Below are 19,406 nucleotides of genomic sequence, written 5' to 3' on the forward strand. Positions count from 1 at the left end.
TCACACCAATCTGGCAACCCTGCTCGCACGTGAGAGACTGTCAGGAAATCGGAGAGCAGGCTAGCTAACCTCTGTAGCTAGTAATATCGATATAATAACCATAGGCAGCAAATTTGCGATTTGGAAAAATCCCGGAACTGGACATAGTTTGTTTGGCCGCATGTTTACAATAACGTTACCTATAGTCTTTAAAACGATCGGTTATATATGCACTAGCTATGTAACTGTGTTATGCAATGTAAGTGACACAGGCAGAGAGAGCAGAGAGGACTAGCCAGCTAGCTTGCTAAAGCTAATTAACTTTAGGCAGCTGAATTAATACTAGAAGTTTGCTAGCTAGCCTGCTTGCTTGTCCGTGTGCGGGGTGATAGCTAACGTTAGCTTGCTAGATTCAGTAGACGGACAAAGTCATTTTCCTTCAACCGTTTTTTATTAATTTCGCTAGCTACAAATTTCTACCAACAACAGTTAACAAGCAATGGCCCTGGTGACAGCAACAAAAAGATTATTCCAGATTTCGTTGCTAGAAAGTTCCCTACTACGAACTGGCGCTGCAGTTTCATCGACTACAAATGTTAAGTACTCAACGTCGTCCCTTGAGAGTCTGTTATTGACCCGTCCCAGGAGCAGGACAGGCCAGCCAGGACCGAGGGACTTCAGCACCTCCACACGACCCCTCAGGTACAGTACACGGCTGCTCCTTTGATCAGGAGTAACGTTTTAACAGAAGGTCTGGAATACGACGTTTGTAGCCTGACTGTCAAATCTGGTGTATCGAAAATGCCGAAAAGTTGTGGAGCAGTGTGGGACTTTACCAATACAAGCAGCTTTCTGATCTCTCATTTTGAAGCATGTCAAGATTGTAGAATCACACAACCAGTGGCATCCTCTAGCATCCTAGCTGAGTGACGTTAGGCTAGTCAGAGAATCTTAACCCTTTACCTTCATTTTAATAACATCGGGCTGGCATTCACACGTTCATCCTTTCACTCCAATCTTTTTATCTCTTACCTTTGTCCATAAACAGAAGCTGAACCAATTGCAGCATAGCTAACGTTACAGGAATCATTAGCAGTGCTTAAAATTCATTTTTCAAACTGGGGGGATATTCCCCCCTATGTTTCTCAGATGGGGGGGATTTGGAGACTTTCTTACTTACTTGAGTTTAATCACACGTTTTGCGAAGTCTTAATTGTCCCCAAAGGTGGTAGAAGTACACATATTCCATGCCAAAGTGCAAATACCACCCAACCAGGCCAGGTCAAGCCTGGCTTATGTGTGTTGGCTGGCTTGTTTCTGTGCGGGACTGGTAGAACGGTAATGTCTGATAAATAAAAATGGGTCTTGTCACCTGGACACATCAGTTCCAATGCTTCCAATGCTAATCCAGCACAATGAGAGCGGGATAGCCAGTAAGCTCATGGGCTCACAACAACTAGCAGCAACTTCCATAACATTAATGGTAGCGGTCAGTGGCTAAAGCAGTTACACTGATGATTCCTGTAATGTTAGCTATTTTGCTGCAATGGGTTCAACTTTTGTTTCTGGATAAAGGTCTTGCTGTTTTGCACTTCCCTTTAGGTGCTGAATAAGTAGACCCAGGACACAGTGGGTTATTTGGACATTTACTAGGATCTTGATATTATATTGATATGAAGATATGAAAGCAAAGTATTTGCCCTTAGAAGTAAATTGTAATTAAAATGGTTCTTAGCTAAGTAATCTAAGTGTAAGCAGACTTGAAAGGTCAATTGTAATAATATCCTGAATTAACAATTGTAAACATAGTACTCAATAGAATAGGTAATACTTAAGTCTTTATTGAACTTTTCCTAAATGCTTTATTAAACATACAGACATGCACATTAAAAGTAGCCATAAGTTGTTATTTTGCAAGTGCTCTCAGGACATGTTGTTGTTGTGACCATCTTTGTAAAGAAGAGAGGCATGTAATGCACATGTATACAGTAGTACAGTGTTAGTTGTCTATTGCAGTGGTTCTCAAACTTTTTCTGCCCAAGGCACACCAAAGGGCAAGCCAAAAGCTCAAGGCACACCTATGTTCATATCCATGCAAAATAGCCCATATAACACGTGCTATTACTCTTATGACTCACTGTTAATTTTTATTTAATGCCTATTTGCTAATGCCAAACAATACAAACATCTATAGCCTATAACTCAAAATATTTATTAACAAAATAATTGAAGAATTAATTTAAAGCTTTATAGATTTAAATCAAAGCAGCAATACACCCATTAAACCAGACAGGTCACAACATTAATGTGAGGTCATGGAACTTAAGAGGAAGAGACAGAAGTGCGTGTGTGTGTGTGTGTGTGTGTGTGTGTGTGTGTGTGTGTGTGTGTGTGTGTGTGTGTGTGTGTGTGTGTGTGTGTGTGAGAGCGAGAGAGAGAGAGAGAGGAGAGAAGGAGAGAGAGAGGAGAGAAAGAGAGAGAGAGGAGAGAGAGAGAGGAGGGGTAGATCTGGCCTGAGACAGCAGTAGGCTTATCCCTGGTGTACAGTAATCACTCTTTACAGAGAGAAGGCCTGAGAATGAAAACTAATTTGTATAACAGGAACTACTAAACACAATTAAACTGAGTATGCATACAGTTAAAAAAACAAAAAACTTTAGTCTAAAATTGTGCTGTGAGTGTGCAGGTGAGGCAAGCAGGATGAACTGGAATGGGATCCTGGAAGCACAGCACAAAAGCACAGAAAAAAGACTATTCATATTTTAGAAAGTTTCAGAAATATAATATCTTATTATCTATTCATCATTTATATGTATATACAACTTGATGATTATTTAATTATGAATGAATAGTTATTGAAATGAGGCTAACAGATCCTTATTATAATGTGTTGCCAAATTGTAGGCCTAATTAGCCTATAATGTGTTAAAGAAATTATAAGTGTAATTTAAAATTGAATCAGTAACATTTACTAATATCAATAGGTTTTATCTACTTACAAGCTAGAGACACATGTGCCTGTCACTGGCCGCAGATTTTCTAAATCCTTGGTGGTACTGAAGAGAGGGCCACTCGCAAGTCCTGTTCAACAGAGAGGCGCGACCTGCTCTTGTTCTTATACACCAGAGTAGAGAACGCCAGCTCACACAGTTAGGTAGTGGGGAACTGAAGAAGTTGCTCAATAGCGTGGCTGGAGATGGTCGGGTACTCTGATGCAGAAGCCAACCAAAACTGATCCAGAGGGAGCTCTCTCAATTTGAGTTTCAGTGTGCGGTCCATACGGAGCTCTGCACATTCCTCTCTCTCTCTCAAAGTGAGATTTTCTGTTGATGCTTCCTGGTTGAATGGGTCTCGAATCCAGTCATAGTCCTCGATGTTGTCCACACGTGGGAAGTAGCGCTCAAACCTCTCTTTTAGGCCGGATTCATAGTTGACGCAAACTACATAAGCGCAAGCTTCGCAAGATCTCGTTGCGTCCTTGCGTGTGTCATGCCGAAATTTGTCACTTGACGCAAGCAAAAGTGCAATTCCTTGCGTTTCCACAAAACAAAACACAGAACGCAAGCTCTCGATTCATGTTGGAGCTTGCGTTCACAACGTAGCTTGCGTTGTTTATGTCGACTATGAATCAAGGTGCGCAGCAAATACAGCGCGCTCTCTGTCTGCCTGGGGCGCGGCTGATGTCAGTGGGAACATTTCGAATTCGATTATGAACTATTCCAGCCAATCCGAATCGAATATTTACCCAGGCCATGAACTAATAATAAAATAACCATTATAATATTTATTTATTTATTATTATTATTATTACTTTACATAAATTGTCACAAAATTGCATGGCACACCCGGACTTGCCTCACGGCACACGGGTGTGCCGCGGCACACCGTTTGAGAACCACTGGTCTATTGTATAGACAAGGTGTTCAATTGCTCAAGTGTTGTCAGTTGTTGGTTCGAGTGTTCGAGTGTACAGTGGTGCATAGTCAGTTGTCTATTGTATAGACAAGGTGCAAGGTGTCACGTGTTCACTTGTTGGTCCAGGGGGTGGCATGTGTGCCATTGTTATAATTAGAGTGAGGGCCTATGTATAGTACAACCAGAGTACTATAAACAACTGACTCTGCGCCACTGTACACTCGAACCAACACCTGACAACACTTGAGCAATTGAACACCTCGTCTATACAATAGACAATTGACTCTGCACTACTGTACACTATCACTTGAATCAACACCTGACAACACTTGAGCAATTGAACACATTGTCTATACAATAGAGAACTTACTCTGCACTACTGTACAGTAGGGCTGTCAAAAAAAATTCGAAGTTCGAAATATATTCGAATTTATTTAAAAAAAAAAAAAGTTTGAACCTAAATTTGAGAATTCGAATATTATTAATAATTAATACTATATATAAATTGTATGCAGCGAATCATGTTCATGCATGAAAAGTTCATTTCCTGCGCGCCAAAAATACATTTGTTAGTGAGAAAAGTGAAAATGGAGGAAGAGCTGGTCCCATTAGCTAGCAGTAGGAGCCCTGTTTGGGATTTTTTTGGATTTGTGGCCATCAATGGCGAGGTCAAAGATAAGAAACGGGTTATATGCAAGCTCTGCAGAGCAAGCGTGGTATATTCCAATACCACAAGCAACCTGAGGAGCCATATGACGGTGTCCCACCTGTTATGACTGGGTTGGATTTGGACCCAAACGCACGACACCGGAGGCAGAGAAAAAGGCAAAGCCCAAAGGGCGGTTTAATAATAAATTAATAAGTCCAGTAGGCAAGGTCAAAAACGATAAACAGGCAGGGGTCAGGCGATCAGCAAACAATGTCCAATATCCGTAATCCGTAGTCAAAGTCCATATCCAGAAGGGGGGTCAGGGAATCCGTGTTTCAGTCCAGGGGTGGTGATAGCAGGCAAGCCGAGCACTGCACACTGGGTCTGGAGGGAAAGTAAAACGGAACGAGAAAAAATGGATAAGCAAAAACAGAGATACGGACAGCAATCAACAAGGTAGGCTACGCTGGCTAGGGTACTTGCCACAGGAATTCTATGGGAAGTTCTGGCGATGAGCATGGAGAAAACCAGGGTTCTTGTAGGCAGGCGATGATGATGATTGGGACCCGGTGCGCAGCACTCAGCCGTAAGCGCGTTCACTAATCACCACGATTGCCTTCACCTGTGGCGTTGGAGCGCGCGCTGTGCGCGTGCTGAGGTGCTGGGCGTCTCAGGGATACTCTCAGGAGGCGGGAATTCGGGAGACCCCGAACGCCGCGGGGTAGAGCCGGACCGACGCACGTTGCGTCGGGCCACCGGCAAGCTCGGAGGAGCGGAGGGGAATGCGCGCGGTGGTGCCGCCGTAACAGGACCCCCCCCCAAGCGGGAGCCACCTGGCGACCGACCGGGGGCATCAGGATGGGCCCGGTAGAAGTCGCGGAGGAGAACAGGGGTCATGATCTGGGACCGAGGAACCCAGCTCCGTTCCTCCGGGCCATACCCCACCCAGTCGACCAGGTATTGGAACCCGCGGCCTTGGCGGCGGACCTTCAGCAGCCGCCTCACCGCCCACTGAGGGTGGCCATCCACCAGCTGCGGAGGGGGCGGCGCGGGAGCCGGTGGCACGAGGGCGCTGGTGACGACGGGCTTGACCCGAGACACATGGAAAACCGGATGGACCCGGCGAAGGGAGGTGGGGAGAACCAACCGGACAGCGGCGGGGTTGACGACCCGGTCGATGAGGTAGGGCCCGATGAACCTCGACGCCAGCTTCCTGGAGGAGACGTGGAGGGGCAGGTCAGCAGTGGAGAGGTAAACCCGTTGACCGACCTGGTACACCGGGGCCGGGACACGCCGCCGGTTGGCACCGCGGGAGGCGCGCGCCGTAGCGCGGAGCAGGGCGGACCGCACTGCGGACCAGACCCCCTGGCACCGGCGGAGATGAGCCTGGACTGACGGCACCGACGCCTCGGCCTCCTGGAGCAGGAACAGGGGAGGTTGGAACCCCAGGGAGCACTCGAAGGGGGACATGCCGGTGGACTCGCTGACCATGGCGTTCAGTGAGTACTCGACCCAGGGCAGGTCCTGACTCCAGGAGGAAGCGTGAAGGGAGGACATGCACCGGAGGGCTGACTCCAGGCTCTGGTTGGCTCTCTCCGCCTGGCCGTTGGTCTGTGGATGGTAACCAGAAGAGAGACTGACCGTGGCCCCAATCCCCGCACAGAATGCCCTCCATACCTGAGACGTGAACTGGGGTCCACGGTCAGACACCACATCCTGGGGCAGACCGTAGAGCCGAAAGACGTGCTCAGTCAGCAGCTCCGCCGTCTCCATCGAGGTGGGGAGCTTGGGTAGGGCCACGAGGCGCACAGACTTCGAAAACCGGTCCACAATGGTGAGGATGGTGGTGTTTCCCCGGGAGGGAGGGAGACCGGTCACGAAGTCCAGAGCGATGTGTGACCACGGACGACTGGGCACAGGAAGGGGTCGCAACAGGCCAGCCGGCGGCTGGTGGGATGCCTTGCTGCGGACGCAGGTGGTGCAGGCGGAGACGAACTCTCTGACGTCCGCTGCCATGGTGGGCCACCAGAACCGCCGGCGTAGGAAAGACAGCGTACGGTGGGAACCCGGGTGGCAGGCAAACCGGCTCGCATGTCCCCACTGGAGGAAACGGGTCCGGACGGCAGCCGGGACGAACAGCCGGTTGGGCGGGCCAGTCCGGGGGTCGGGTTGGGTGCGCTGGGCCCTCCTGACCACTGCCTCGACGTTCATGGTGACCACCCCGATCACCCGGGAGGCGGGAAGAATAGTGTCCGGAGTGGTAAGATCCTCCCCTGCCGCATAAAGCCGAGACAGTGCGTCAGCCTTGGTGTTCTTGGACCCCGGACGGTAAGTGATGTGGAAATTAAACCGTCCGAGGTACAGGGCCCAGCGCGCCTGACGGGAGGTCAGCCGCCTGGCCGACCTGAGGTAGGTCAGGTTCTTGTGGTCCGACCAGACGGTGACGGGGTGCTCCGCGCCCTCTAGCTAGTGCCGCCACTCCTGGAAGGCCTCCACAACAGCCAGCAGCTCCCTGTTGCCGATGTCGTAGTTCTCCTCTGCAGGTGTGAAGCGGCGGGAGAAGAAGGCGCAGGGATGCATCTTCTGGTCGGCCGCTGACTGTTGTGAGAGAACCCCGCCGAGACCCGTGTCTGAAGCGTCCACCTCCACGGTGAAGGGCCTCGAGGGGTCGGGATGAAGCAGGACCGGCGCGGAGGTGAACCGCCTCTTGAGGTCGGTGAAGGCGGCACTGGCTGCAGGTGTCCAGGTATAAGGACGCAGAGAGGAGGTGAGGGCAGTGAGGGGAGCGGCCACCCGGCTGTAGTCCCGTATGAATCGCCGGTAGAAGTTGGCGAAGCCAAGGAAGGACTGCAGCTGCTTACGGGTGGTGGGTTGGCTCCACTCGACGACAGCCTGGATCTTCTTGGGATCAGGCCGAGTTTGTCCACCTTCCACAATAAGTCCCAGGAACTCCACAGAGGGAGTGTGGAAGGTGCACTTCTCGGCCTTGATGAAGAGGCGGTTCTCCAGGAGACGCTGGATGACAAGGCGGACGTGCTGGACGTGTTCCTCAGCGCTCCTGGAGAACACCAGGATGTCGTCGAGGTAGAGCACAACAAAGATATCCAGCATGTCCCGGAGGATGTCATTCATCATAGCCTGGAACACGGAGGGGGCGTTGGTGAGGCCAAACGGCATGACTAGGTATTCGTAATGGCCTCGGGGAGTTTTGAACGCGGTCTTCCACTCATCCCCCTCATGGATTCGAACCAGGTGGTAGGCGTTCCGGAGGTCCAATTTCGTGAAGATGGTGGCCTCCAGGAGGGGTTCGAAGTTGGAACTCATGAGGGGGAGAGGGTACGTGTTCCTGATGGTGATGGCGTTCAGCTCCCGGTAGTCAATGCATGGCCTGAGGTCCCCACCCTTCTTCTTCACGAAGAAGAACCCCGCCGCCACCGGGGAGAGAGTGGGTCGGATGAGGCCCTCAGCCAGACACTCAGAGATGTAGCTGTCCATAGCCGCCTTCTCAGGGAGGGAGAGGTTGTACAGGCGACTAACTGGGAGCTGGGCGCCGGGGCGGAGCTCAATGCCGCAGTCGTAGGGCCGGTGCGGGGGAAGGGTGCGGGCGCGCTCCTTGCTGAAGGCCTCTCCCAGGTCGTGGTAAACCTCTGGCACGGTGGAGAGGTCGGGGGGAGCAGGGGGCGGCCGAGACGACAGGGAGGGAGTCTGAGCAGCACGGAGGCACCGCGCGTAACAGGCCGTGCTCCAGCTCAGAATGCGGCCGGGGCCGTAGCTGACATGCGGCACATGGAGCTCCAGCCATGGTCGGCCCAGAATGAGAGGAGCCCGGGGGGTCTCAAGAATGTAGAACCGGATCTCCTCCACGTGATTTCCGGAAATTGTCATGGTCAGTGGCTCGGTCCGGTGTGTGAGGGGGCCTAGGTCGTGTCCATCCAAGGCCGAGACGGTGAGAGGGGTTTCCAGGGCGGCGAGGGGGAAAGCCGCTGAGGCGGCAAGGTGCGCATCCACAAAGTTGTCATCAGCCCCAGAGTCAATGAGCGCACCGATGGTAAGCGTCTGCCCGTGCCAGGCGAGGGTAACTTCGAACCGGGCAGGGCTGACAGATGGTGGGGAATGGGTAACACGGCTCACCAGAAATCCCCTCCTGGCTGGTGAGCCTACTCTTCTTGGCAGAGTGGGACAGTTGTCCCTCAGATGGCCCTTAGCTCCACAGTAGAGACATAATCCCAGTGCCCTCCTTCGGTCCTTCTCAACAGCCGTGAGGCGAGCCCTACCCACTTGCATGGGCTCTTCGCTGGTGAGAGCAGGCATGGTCAGGGTAAGTGGAACGGTGGAGGAGTTGCCCGGAGAGCGACCAGAGGGGGCGGGATGACGCAGCGCCTTCTCACGCTTCCTCTCCTGGTTGCGTTCGTCGATTTCCATAGCGAGAAAGATGAGTTGGTTAAGGGAGGTGGGGCGGTCCCTGACCAGCGCGTCCTTGAGAGTCTCGCTCAGGCCTCGTCGGAACTCGCTGCGCAGACCGACGTCGTTCCACCCGCTACCCATAGCCAGGGTGCGGAACTCGGTAGCGTAGGCAGCCACGGAGCGGCCACCCTGCTGGATGGTGGTGAGACGGGCATTAACGTCCTGACCATCAGCCGCATGATCAAAAACTAGCCTTAACTCGGCCTCAAAAGCAGCATAGTCATCGCGGAGGTGACTGCCCGGACCCAGGGCTGCCTGGACCCACTTCAGAGCCTCCCCAGTGGTGAGTGTAGCAATGTAGCCCACCCGTGCAGCGTCAGACCAATACATGCTGGGTTGATGTTGGAAAATGTATCCACACTGCATGAGGAAGCCCCTACACTCAGAGAAGGTCCCATCATATGGCTTGGGGTTAGCTAGGTGAGGTTCACGCTGGGGCTGGGTCCACTGCTCTCCAGTGTCGGCTGGGTCCATACTGGCCAGATCTTCTGTTATGACTGGGTTGGATTTGGACCCAAACGCACGACACCGGAGGCAGAGAAAAATGCAAAGCCCAAAGGGCGGTTTAATAATAAATTAATAAGTCCAGTAGGCAAGGTCAAAAACGATAAACAGGCAGGGGTCAGGCGATCAGCAAACAATGTCCAATATCCGTAATCCGTAGTCAAAGTCCATATCCAGAAGGGGGGTCAGGGAATCCGTGTTTCAGTCCAGGGGTGGTGATAGCAGGCAAGCCGAGCACTGCACACTGGGTCTGGAGGGAAAGTAAAACGGAACGAGAAAAAATGGATAAGCAAAAACAGAGATACGGACAGCAATCAACAAGGTAGGCTACGCTGGCTAGGGTACTTGCCACAGGAATTCTATGGGAAGTTCTGGCGATGAGCATGGAGAAAACCAGGGTTCTTGTAGGCAGGCGATGATGATGATTGGGACCCGGTGCGCAGCACTCAGCCGTAAGCGCGTTCACTAATCACCACGATTGCCTTCACCTGTGGCGTTGGAGCGCGCGCTGTGCGCGTGCTGAGGTGCTGGGCGTCTCAGGGATACTCTCAGGAGGCGGGAATTCAGGAGACCCCGAACGCCGCGGGGTAGAGCCGGACCGACGCACGTTGCGTCGGGCCACCGGCAAGCTCGGAGGAGCGGAGGGGAATGCGCGCGGTGGTGCCGCCGTAACACCACCCGCGGGACTGGAGTAAGAAAACGAACGAGGAGCCACTGGCGAACAACCGAAGATGACAACATTCTTCCCTCCAACTGCCAACCTCCCCCCAGTAAAGCAAGAGGCGATAACCAACAAAATAGCCGAGTTTATCTGCAAGGACATGCGTCCTATAAGTGTTGTTGATGGTGAGGGATTTGCCAATTTATGTAAGGAAATGGAACCGCGCTATAAAGTTCCTTCTCGGGGGACGGTGACCAATAGGATAGTGAAACTGTACGACACCACATGCGCAAACCTAAAAACTATTCTTAATGACCAGCATGTGGCCCTAACCACGGATGGCTGGACCTCGGTTGCCACTGATGCTTATGTGACAGTGACAGCTCATGTACTGTCCGATGAATGGGAAATGCAGGACTATGTGCTGTCAACGCGCGAGTTGAGAGGCCGGCACGATGCGTCACACGTCAGTGATGCAATCTGTGAGTCCCTGGCTAGCTTTGGCGTTAAACGTGAATCAGTGCTTTCAGTTACAACAGATAATGCGCTAAACTACATAAATGCCATCAAAACCCATATGGGAACCACACACATCCCCTGTGTGGCTCATACAATAAATCTGGCCGTGCGCAAGGGGCTTGACATCAGGGCAATCGATGTCCCACTCACCAGACTAAAACAAACTGCGGCCCATTTCGCGAAGTCTCCCACTGATGGCTGCCTCCTACGGTCCAAGCAGGCCCTGCTGGGACTCCCACAACACAAACTCATCAACGACTGTCCAACTCGCTGGAATAGCACCTATGATATGGTCTGCCGCGCATCTGAACAACAGGCGGCTGTTGCTGCAGTTATTCAGAGTTATTCACAACAGGCCTATGCTCTCTATGTAAGCACAACTAGCGAATTATCAAGACAGATTGATGAAAACAACCGTTTCGCGGCAGAAAATAGATTTTTAGAAACTGCATTCAAAGTGCCCCGACCACCGCCATTACATGGATATACTGGCTCGCGCTGGATTTTTAATTTCTTCTACATGCCTCCGAACTACACCAAAGTGATCTCGGTGAGTCAAACGTCTTATAATATGTCGTAAATAAGGTCCAGGTTGTCAAAAACGAGCATTGTCCTTTAACATACTAATTTATCAGAGTTAACTAACTGCATCGGTTTTGGACAAATTTGTGCAGAGGTGCTCATGATATCACTAACCATTCGTGTGGGGCTACTCCGGATTGATTCTACTCAGCTGTCTTCGACATGTGAGCGCACGGAGAGGAGCGGAGGAGGGGCTGTTTACAGACGGGGCCAGCGTGTGTGCGAGGGAGAGAGGGACAGAGGGGCTGAGCGCATCAATGCGCTGTGCGCAGTTCTACAATGAAATACGAGCAACATTTTACTGTACACTACATGTGACGAATAAAGAATCTGATTTGATTTTACTCATCATAAATAGTAAAAAATAAAAAAAAAGGAGATGTTGAAGAGTAGGCTACTGACCTATTGACCTCAAGGTGATGGCTTATTATGTGAAGTCCCTACCACGGCTTACCACCTCACCACCAGGTTTTTATTGTTATCCGTGGCTCATGAATCTAATATGTTCTTGCTTAAACTACCATCACATGGGTCAATCAGTCACAGCTTCTCTTAAAATGCATCTCCTCCTCCTCTCCACCTCCTCTCTCTCCCAAATATGGGTGTGCTCCAATGCGCTCTCTCTATCAGAGCGGTGCCACTTGATTTAGACCTCTGTTCGTGCTCACAGCTCAAAGGTCAACTCCTCAGTGTCAACTCACACACACGCATTCCTCTTCAACCTCCCTCTCCGGAGGAAAGGCCCAGGTTAGATGCTCTTTAGTCGACCTGGGCGGACGGGCCTAATCGCCCTGCTGTAAGACCTTTAAGCTAAATCTCAATCATCAATTCAATGACTCAAGCAAGATATATCAATTCAATACTCACCAAACCAATAAAGGCGAGGAGAAAATATCTGATGCAAGGGTAAAAATCTTTATATAAAAGTTGATGTTATACATAAATTACAGATAATCCAGTTACATGAAAAATACAGGTTACAAAGAACAACATGAAAGAGAATAGCTCCCAGGTCTCCAGCCTCTGACTTCTTCCACGCCTCTGTTGATGGAAAGAAGTCTGACTTCCTCCATTCCTCTGTTGATGGAAAGAAGTCTGACTTCCTCCATTCCTCTGTTGATGGAAAGAATTCTGACTTCCTCCATTCCTCTGTTGATGGAAAGAATTCTGACTTCCTCCATTCCTCTGTTGATGGAAAGAAGTCTGACTTCCTCCATTCCTCTGTTGATGGAAAGAAGTCTGACTTCCTCCATTCCTCTGTTGATGGAAAGAAGGGCCTCTCCCTCCTCGCGAGCTGTTTTTTGAACCTCCTTCCAGGAGGGCAGGGTGCTTACATCACCTCTTCGGATGATCACAGTTCTTCTCTCCTCCCTGGCAGATTAACAATCCCTGCATTCAACAGCTTATCATTCCAGTTTATCATTTCCAATAAATGATATTCAACTCTAAGCAGTGTTACTAATTGATGACATCTTCTTCTTTTAAGCCTGTTATTCGCATCTTTACACACTAAATGCTGTTGTTGTTTCTCAGGCAGTCCTTCCAACACAGCTCCTTTGATTCCTGCACTTCTGATAAGCGCCAGGCCTGAGCCGGATGGGGGGGGGGGGGGGGGTTTCTTATCACTTTCCCAGTGCTAGCCGGGCCTTTGTCAGTTCCATGTGTGTGTGGACCATTCATTATTCATTCATCCGTTTTTTAGAGGGATCCGCTTATAATATTTATTACTATCTGTCCGGTCTGTCCCAGGTTCTTGGGCCGGATCTGCCACCGTAGGCCTCTCGTCTCTCATGTCTGACTCTTGGGCCTAATGTGTCAGCCCTTGGTGCACTTGACAGTCCACCTCGTTCCTGACTGGTGGTCAGGATCACTACAGGAGACTAAACAAATGTGCAGTCAACTAGGCGCATATCCTCTCGAGGACACGAGACACATTTGACCTACAATAAGTAGCGAACGTTGGGAAATGGGAAGTGCGGAATGGTCGCGCACCAAAATGTCAGATTTGCGGGATCTCTTAAAATTATGCGTGATACCCGCAATCCCGCACGAAATTTTATGGCCTGCATCAGTGTAACTGCTTTAGCCACTGACCGCTACCATTAATGTTATGGAAGCTGCTGCTAGTTGTTGTGAGCTCATGAGCTAACTGGCTATCCCGCTCTTATTGTGCTGGATTAGCATTGGAACTGATGTGTCCAGGCGACAAGACCTATCAGACTTTTTTTTACATATTATTTCACAATATGCTGACGTGGCTGAATGAAGTCATCCTATTTGCAATGGCTGATCTTCTCTACATAAGGAACTGTGACTTTAAATCAGTTGCAAATCAAATCATTTACAAGTGCTAGCCTAACCATTGCCATTTACCTGAGAGGCAAATGGGCCTAGACTAAACCTAGCCTCGTGGGTTCACTCTAAGCCTAAACCTACGAGAGCTGTTCTATACATTTACATTTAGTCATAGTGCCTACTGTACAATAAGTACATTTTGTCCAGAGTAAGTGAACCTACTGTTCATCCCAGCTACTGTACATCCCACCTACTGTACATCATGTCATGTTTACATGTCAGTAAAGTGACACCTGCAGCCAGCCACCTGCGCAAGGACTTGTTTTCATAACCCGTCAGAACAACAGTTCTGAATTGTGTATGGTCAGGTTTCATTCCAGAAAGCCAGTTCATGTGTGTTGAACTTGCAAATAGGCATAACATATTGTGCAACTTAGGCAGGTATACAGTAGATGTGACAGGGTTAAGGTTCCCTGTGAACAAATAAAACCATGCATAACCACTAGGGGCACTGTCTCTCCAAAAATGACAATAAATCCCATGCCCCCCTCTTGGTAAGATCTGGAAATAAATATTAATAGTGATGTAACCACTGTTAACTTCTCCCTCTCTATGTATGTGTGTCTATGTGTTTGTCGTGTTCCAAGTGTGTGTGTGTTTTTTATGTGTTGTATGTGTGTGCGTATGCGTGTGTGGTGTTCACGTGTGCCTGCGTCTTCATTCATATGTGTGTTTTCTCTGGCAGATCCAACAAGGTGACGGTCCACTTCATCAACCGTGATGGGGAGAAGATCACAGTGAAAGGCTCACCAGGAGACAGTCTCCTAGACGTCATCATCGACCAGGAGCTCGACATTGACGGCTTCGGTCAGTATGACAGGCTAGTCACATGCTGGGAACACACAGGACACTTACGCTTCATCCATCTATCTATCTATCCATCTATCTATCTATCTATCTATCTATCTATCTATCTATCTATCTATCTATCTATCTATCTATCTATCTATCTCTCTCTCTCTCTCTCTCTCTCTCTCTCTCTCTCTCTCTCTCTCTCTCTCTCTCTCTCTCTCTCTCTCTCTCTCTCTCTCTCTCTCTCTCTCTCTCTCTCTCTCTCTCTCTCTCTCTCTCTCTCTCTCTCTCTCTCTCTCTCTCTCTCTATCTATCTAATCACAAAGGGACAATATGTTTGACCCTCCTGTCTCTCTCCTCTTTCTCCTCTCCTCAGGTGCGTGTGAGGGAACTCTCGCCTGCTCCACCTGTCACCTAATCTTTGACGAGGACGTGTTTAAGCAGCTGGGCCCAGTCTCAGACGAGGAAATGGACATGCTGGACCTGGCCTACGGACTCACTGACACGTGAGTCTCACACACACACACACACACACACATCCCATTTGAAGAAATGATCTGTGGTAGGCATTTTCGAGTGCCCCCCGCGACTCCTATGTGTCTGTAGGATTTTTAATATGACACTTTATTAGGTTTTAATGTCATTTCAGGCAAGAAAGTAAGAATGTAGATTCTTAATGTGTGGTCAGTTTATCGGCTTGAGATTGTCATCACGCGTTGAGTGTCCTAGTGGACGTGCAGGAAGTGAAACACCCAGGAGCGAGTCAGGCGCAGAGAGCAGGTGAAAGGGGGTTTGCGCTTCTCTGCCCAGTGGGCGTGTATCCGAGGATCGTTTACCAGGATCGTGAGAAGTTTGCGTCAAAAGAGGCGCAGAAGTTCATGGGTCGGGAGGAGGAGCAGGGAAAAGAAATATGTTAATTACTGGTAAATAATTAAATAAAGCATTCTTGAGAATGTTTGCATTGGACACGGTGCAGATGAAGAAGAATAGCCACACACCCACATGTATTTTCAGTGAATATAATTAGGTATTTATTTGACTGACATTTCATCAGCCTTCACCAGGGTATTACTAGATGATGGTTAAATAAATACCTACGATATTCACTGAAGAGTGTTGGGCTATTCTTCTTCATTTGAATGTTATGTTGCCCTAGCCAGCACCTCTCATCAGGTGGGCGCTCTCTTAGCATTGGACACTGTGACCACCAATAATCTCAAATTAAGCTTCTGGCATGCAAAATGGCTGTCATCAAAACTCAATCTTCATGAAAATGTTAACTTAGTAATGAGGTGTTAAAAAAACCTCAGTAGACGTCTTGAAATTCTTTAAAGGTGCTCAGTTCGATTTTTTTCGGCCACTAGATGGGGCAGTAGGGCAGCATATCAGATATACACAAGTGGGCGGTTTCACTCCATAAGGTGCAGTTCAGGGGGTGGGGCACAGCGCCGGGCTGGCTTCGCTCATAATAAAAAGAAATTCTGCATTTGCTCCACAGGCACTACACTGTTGGCTATATTTTCTGTACAGATAGTTATGACTCCCCTGGACCTATTTATTGCATATATTGGATTTTTTTTTTTTTTGTATTATTTTTACAAAAAGTGCAGTAAATCGAACAGAGCACCTTTAAATATATATTTTTAAGGCATTTCTGCTTTATTACGACTGGACAGTGTACTGTAGGTGAGGCGGGAGAGAGAGGGGAAGACAGGCAGCAAAGGGCGTGGGCTGGATTCGAACCCACGCCGCTGCGGTAAGGACTAGCGTTTACATGGTGAGCGCCCCAGCCCACTGCGCTACCGGGGCTCCCCAGACATCCAGAAATTCCTGAAATTCATTCCTGCTGACTCGGGGAAGGGAGCGGGAAACGTAGCGGTACGGCCATAAGCCAGGTCTTTAACGCAATAACCATGTCAATCACGCTGCACTCCAAGTAGACGCCGCGCCAGCCTGCTCTAAGTCTCCTGATTCTCCTCTCTCACAGGTCCCGTCTGGGCTGCCAGATCTGCCTGACCAGAGCCCTGGACGGCATGACGGCCAGGGTGCCTGAGAGTGTGGCGGACATCCGACAGAGCGGAGACGGATCCTCTTAATGCCCCACCCTACCCCCCCCTCCCCCCAGTTACCCCCTCTCAGAGCCACATACCTAAAGCCGGGCCTCAATCCCACTGACTCGTTTGCGTGGTGTTCCGAATGCGCTCAGGTGTTATTCCGTCCTCCACACGGCTTCAGCGTTTTGTTTGATATTCTGCCAGGCCGACAGAGGGCGGGACCTAACTACCCATTTCCTCTACTACTACTTGATGCGTCTCCGATGCGGCATCTGTCAACAAATAGACCTGCTGTGTATTTCTACCTGAGCTCTGCGGAGAGCCGGTTCTGGGATGCTCCTGGTGGAATCACAAGCATGGTCTAGACCGGCTACGGTAAAGTCCGTCTGCCATACGGTAACCGGAACGCACCACAACCTGAGTCAGTGGAATTGAGCTGTTAGGCTCCGCCCCAGATCAACGCATAGACCCTTACCCCTATGCATTTGATAGGCCTACTAGATGTGGTAATGACTTCTACAGACTGCATGTTCCTTTCACTTCCCCAATCTACTCAAATCTCCACAGGGGCACAGAGTATAGGGCTGATTTGAGACCCTGCTTATTCAGGTAAACTCAGCTGGAGCTGGCTTGATTCTGAAGGCTACCCATCATGGGGGCAAGTTGGTCATACTCCCGGTCTCCCCTGTCCCAAACTGTCCCTCTACACAACCGTCCCTCTACACAAAAGTCTCTCCCTCATCATAATGGCATTCACCAGTGCAAGGGTCCATTCATACACACGTTGTATTTGAGGGAGTGAGAGGAGCTGCATGAGAAAACAAAGAAGAGTGATTATATCTGCTGCGTCTGTCTCATGATCATGATGGTCAGAATTCCAGAATTTTACGGGAATGTTTTGTGTGCAATGCAAATACTACTCTGCTCTTGTCTCTACTGAGTCTAGCTTACTTCTACAGTCCATTGACCCTCATGGTAAACCACTGTGTTCCACTTCTTTACTGAATGTCATGAAAGCAATACCTTGAATTAGCTGCTTGTTGTTATCTCAAGTTCTCAGTGTAGTTGAATTGTATTTATTTTTACAGGGACAGTGCACATTAATTAACGTTTCTGTAAAAGTACCGGATTTAGCCAGGCGGTATATTTTAACAGTAGTATGCACAGAACATGCCTACACACTACCTACATACATACCAGAGGAATCAGGACTGTAGAAGAAAGTGCTATTATTACTAAGACCAGTAGTATGAGTTTGAGCATATAAATAACATAAATAATAATAATAAAATACCTTATTGTTTGGTTTTGTGAAGCAATCATATCCTTACTTTTTATCTAGTATACCAGTCTCCACATAACCAAATAGTAATCTAGTTTTACAGATGATTGTATATAGCACACACCCGTTTATAGTGTGAGAAAAGCTGTAATAAAACATCCTTCTAATGACTTTCTGCCTCTGTTGTATCTGAACAGAGAGACTCAGATGTACTAGGAAGGTCCACGCGATTCACATGTTGAGTTTCTTTTTTTGCCTGTTACAATGATTGTGGCCTTAAAAAGAGAAAGAAACATTGCAAAAACCTATGAGAAAATGAATGGTTCTCCACACCGTGTTGCCACTGTTGCTTACGGACCTAGGAAATCCAGAGCACATGGCCAGGTCCCAGTCTTCCTATTACTGTAGGTCCCAGTCTTCTTATTACTGTACAGTATGTCCCAGTCTTCCTATTACTGTAGGTCCCAGTCTTCCTATTACTGTAGGTCCCAGTCTTCCTATTACTGTAGGTCCCAGTCTTCCTATTACTGTAGGTCCCAGTCTTCCTATTACTGTAGGTCCCAGTCTTCCCTCTACTGTAGGTCCCTATCCTTCCTCTACTGTAGGTCCCTGTCCTCTCTCTACTGTAGGTCCCAGTCCTCTCTCTACTGTAGGTCCCAGTCCTCTACTGTAGGTCCCAGTCCTCTCTCTACTGTAGGTCCCAGTCCTCTCTACTGTAGGTCCCAGTCCTCTCTACTGTAGGTCCCAGTCTTCCTATTACTGTAGGTCCCAGTCCTCTCTACTGTAGGTCCCAGTCCTCTCTCTACTGTAGGTCCCAGTCCTCTCTACTGTAGGTCCCAGTCCTCTCTACTGTAGGTCCCTGTCCTCTCTCTACTGTAGGTCCATGTCCTCTCTACTGTAGGTCCCAGTCCTCTACTGTAGGTCCCAGTCCTCTCTCTACTGTAGGTCCCAGTCCTCTCTACTGTAGGTCCCAGTCCTCTCTCTACTGTAGGTCCCAGTCCTCTCTACTGTAGGTCCCAGTCCTCTACTGTAGGTCCCAGTCCTCTCTCTACTGTAGGTCCCAGTCCTCTCTACTGTAGGTCCCTGTCCTCTCTCTACTGTAGGTCCATGTCCTCTCTCTACTGTAGGTCCCAGTCCTCTCTACTGTAGGTCCCAGTCCTCTCTCTACTGTAGGTCCCAGTCCTCTCTCTCCTGTAGGTCCATGTCCTCTCTCTACTGTAGGTCCCTGTCCTCTCTCTACTGTAGGTCCCAGTCCTCTCTACTGTAGGTCCCAGTCCTCTCTCTACTGTAGGTCCCAGTCCTCTCTCTACTGTAGGTCCCAGTCCTCTCTCTACTGTAGGTCCCAGTCCTCTCTCTACTGTAGGTCCCTGTCCTCTCTCTACTGTAGGTCCCTGTCCTCTCTCTACTGTAGGTCCCAGTCCTCTCTCTACTGTAGGTCCCTATCCTTCCTCTACTGTAGGTCCCTGTCCTCTCTACTGTAGGTCACTGTCCTCTCTCTACTGTAGGTCCCTGTCCTCTCTCTCCTGTAGGTCCATGTCCTCTCTACTGTAGGTCCCTATCCTTCCTCTACTGTAGGTCCCAGTCCTCTCTCTACTGTAGGTCCCTGTCCTCTCTCTCCTGTAGGTCCATGTCCTCTCTACTGTAGGTCCC

At 49.4% G+C, this 19,406-nt stretch overlaps 1 protein-coding gene across 1 annotated transcript; it reads left to right on the plus strand.

The window, feature by feature from the left end:
• Positions 1-45: 45 nt before the first annotated feature.
• Positions 46-17,874, plus strand: LOC311316571 (adrenodoxin-like). Its single transcript, XM_084447454.1, has 4 exons — positions 46-681; positions 14,314-14,435; positions 14,797-14,926; positions 16,408-17,874. Exons 1-4 carry the CDS (start codon positions 479-481, stop codon positions 16,514-16,516), a joined length of 564 nt encoding a protein of 187 aa, XP_084303580.1. The 5' UTR covers positions 46-478; the 3' UTR covers positions 16,517-17,874.
• Positions 17,875-19,406: the final 1,532 nt, after the last annotated feature.

The sequence above is a fragment of the Borostomias antarcticus genome (genome assembly GCF_949987555.1).
Source record: "Borostomias antarcticus genome assembly, chromosome: 12".
In the NCBI taxonomy this organism is placed as follows: Eukaryota; Metazoa; Chordata; class Actinopteri; order Stomiiformes; family Stomiidae; genus Borostomias; species Borostomias antarcticus.

Excerpts from the sequence above, each read along its gene's own strand:
- LOC311316571 (XM_084447454.1), top strand. The coding sequence starts at position 479 with ATGGCCCTGGTGACAGCAACAAAAAGATTATTCCAGATTTCGTTGCTA. Across the intron at positions 14,436-14,796 it reads GCTCGACATTGACGGCTTCG|GTGCGTGTGAGGGAACTCTC; the intron begins GTCAGTATGACA and ends TCCTCTCCTCAG. Across the intron at positions 14,927-16,407 it reads GCCTACGGACTCACTGACAC|GTCCCGTCTGGGCTGCCAGA; the intron begins GTGAGTCTCACA and ends CCTCTCTCACAG.